This window comes from Propithecus coquereli, unplaced genomic scaffold, assembly GCF_000956105.1.
Source record: "Propithecus coquereli isolate 6110/MARCELLA unplaced genomic scaffold, Pcoq_1.0 Scaffold163, whole genome shotgun sequence".
In the NCBI taxonomy this organism is placed as follows: Eukaryota; Metazoa; Chordata; class Mammalia; order Primates; family Indriidae; genus Propithecus; species Propithecus coquereli.
Window position 1 is genome coordinate 2564411 of NW_012140858.1, and position 2562 is coordinate 2566972.

The 2562-nt window shown below is 54.4% G+C and overlaps 1 protein-coding gene across 1 annotated transcript in view; it reads left to right on the forward strand.

Annotated features, from left to right (window-relative positions):
* Positions 1 to 226: 226 nt before the first annotated feature.
* Positions 227 to 2562, forward strand: part of SNX30 (sorting nexin family member 30) — a 110838-nt gene continuing 108502 nt past the window's right edge. Inside the window, exon 1 of the mRNA XM_012641202.1 lies at positions 227 to 401. Coding sequence (XP_012496656.1) covers positions 246 to 401 — 156 coding nt within the window. The 5' untranslated portion in view covers positions 227 to 245. The remainder of the gene's footprint in view (positions 402 to 2562) is intronic.

The following is a 2562-nucleotide window of genomic DNA, read 5'->3' on the forward strand; positions in this document are numbered from 1 at the left end:
CTGCGGGTCGGGCGCCGCGGCCGAGCTGCTGGCGGACCCGCGGCGGGCTCGGGCGCGGAGCGGGGGTGCGCGGCGCGGAGCAGCTCAGCACGGCGCCGGCAGAGACACGCCGGCGGGTGGCGGCGGCTCCCAGCCCAGCCGGTGCAGGGCCTCCGGCCGAGCGGCGGCCGAACGGGGCCTCGGGGAGCCCGCTGCGGCTGGCGGCAGGAGGAAGCGGCAGCGGCGCGTCCCCGGAGGAGCGCGCCATGGCGGGCGGGCCCCCCAAGGCCCTGCCGTCCACGGGGCCCCACTCCCTGCGAGACATGCCGCACCCGCTGGCTGGCTCCAGCAGCGAGGAGGCCGTGGGTGGCGACAGCACGCCCAGCCCGGACCTGCTGATGGGCCGCAGCTTCGGTGACAAGGTGAGGCGCTTGGGGCTGGGGACTGGGAGGCTCATGTCGTTCCCGGGGAGGGGGATGATGGATCCGGAGCCACCCTGGGCCTGGGGCCGCGCCCACCCTGGCGCCCCTTTCTGGGGGACGGGCGTGCCCTCGCCCCTAGAGCCTTCGGAAAGAGCGTCTCCTATGCCGCCTCCGCGGGGTCGCAGCCGCAGGGGGAGCGGCCAGAGGGAACGGGCTACCCTGGCTGTGACTGGTCGCGAGCGCCTGTGACAGCTGGTGGGGAGGGGTCCCGCCTGCGTGCTGGCGCCGGAGGCGTGTGTGCAGTGCTCGGCGTCTGTGTCCTGGGATGGGGTCCCAAGTTGCTCCAGGTGCATCTCTGAAGGCTGAGCTGCTGAATAACTTGTAGCTCCTTCACTTTCCTGAGACTGCAAGCAAGTAAGAGTTAATGGCTTTGCGCTGGGAGGACTGGGCGGCCTTGGTCTTACTGCTAGCTAGGGTCGTCTTCTTCCCCTCAGTCTGTCATGTGGAGAGTGATCTTTGTTTAGGTTTGTTGTTTGCCCTGAGGAGTCACCTGACTCAGACCCCAGCCGGCGGCGGGAGGAGAGTCTCGCTGTGGTTTTCTGTCTGGGGCTCCATTCACCTCTTTCGGCCTACCACACTATTTAGGTTTGGCAGAGGCTGGTTTTGTGGTTGATGGAAAGAAAGCTCGCCCTTTGACCTTCTTTGTGCAGAGGGAGGCTCCCGATTCCCTCAGAGCAGCGCAACCCTCCTGCTGCTTTGAGAGACAGCAGAGTCCAGTGAGGGGTAAGGGGCGGCATACCCCCTCCCCCATCGCCATTTCTGTTGCGACCGGGACTTGAGCAGTGATTGTATCAGCGCTCCTGGTGCCATTTAGTCACTAATTGCACAACCTAGAATTGTTCTCAGCACTTGTGATCAGGATTTCCTCCTAGTAAAATACTAAATGCATTCCTCCTTGTCCCAATATTAATGGAGTCAAGGCACCTACCTTTCTTTCCCCCTTAGATGGGAGAGCATGCGGTAACAATGAGTAGGAGAAAATACAATTTGCTGGCTTTACAATCAGAAGGGCACTGAGCACTCAAAATGGCTAGGGAGTGGGGATTAATGTACCTTCCAGAGAGGGGTTGGGAAAGCAGGGAGTGGGGTGTAAAGCATTGGGAACAAGAAAACTTAAAAAGGTAATGAAACCGGTGGATTGATCAGCTATGTGTGTGTCTTTGTCATTATTCTCTTTATTTTATAGAAGATTATAGACTATATAAAGGCTTATGTTGCTTAGAGATACCTTGCTCACATTTGACTTTGAAAAAGTAATTGTTGAAAGATTGAGTTAATTTGCTTTCTTATGGACAGAAATTGATCTTAAATGAATGTGGTATGGGAACTGAGGTTAAACCTTCTGCTTTCCTTCTCAGTTCTGTATAGGATAATGAATTCATTATCTATTGATGTGTAACAAATTACCCTAACATTTACCACCTGAAAATAGTGTCTGGGGGTCAGATAATCTGGGAGCTGCTTACCTGGGTGGTTCTGACTTAGCTGTTCGCTTGGGCTGCAGTCATCTGACGGCTGGAGTCAGGGAGGAACCACTTCCAAGCGCACTCAGTGGCAGTTGGCAGGCCTTAGCTACTTTGCATGGGGCTGTCCCATGTGGCAACTGGTTTCCCCCACAGCAAGTGATCCAAGAGAGCCCAAGACTCCAGCCAGTCTTATATAACCTAATCTTGAAAGTGACATACCTCTACCACATTCTATTGGTTACACAGACTGACGCTGGTACAATGTGGGAGGAAGGTATGAATATCAAGGTGTGAGTATCAGGAGGTGGGGATCACTGAGCACATCTTGAAGGCTGGCTACTACAGATAGCTGTTTTATTTATTTATTTCTTTTTTCTTTTTCTCTCCCTCCCCCACCTGCCCTCTTCTTCCAAATAGCTATTTTAAATATTTCCTTAATGATCTGCTCTTGGATGATACCTGACTGGGGAGTATGGGCATTTTACTGATAAGTACTGAGAGGACAAATGACCTATACCACCCACATCTGGTTAGTGGGCAGGAAGTCAGTCCTAAGTCTGATTACTTTTGGTTTCCTTTACAGGGTCAGTTCTGTGAGAGAGACAGTCCTGAAGACATTATTATTATTATTATTA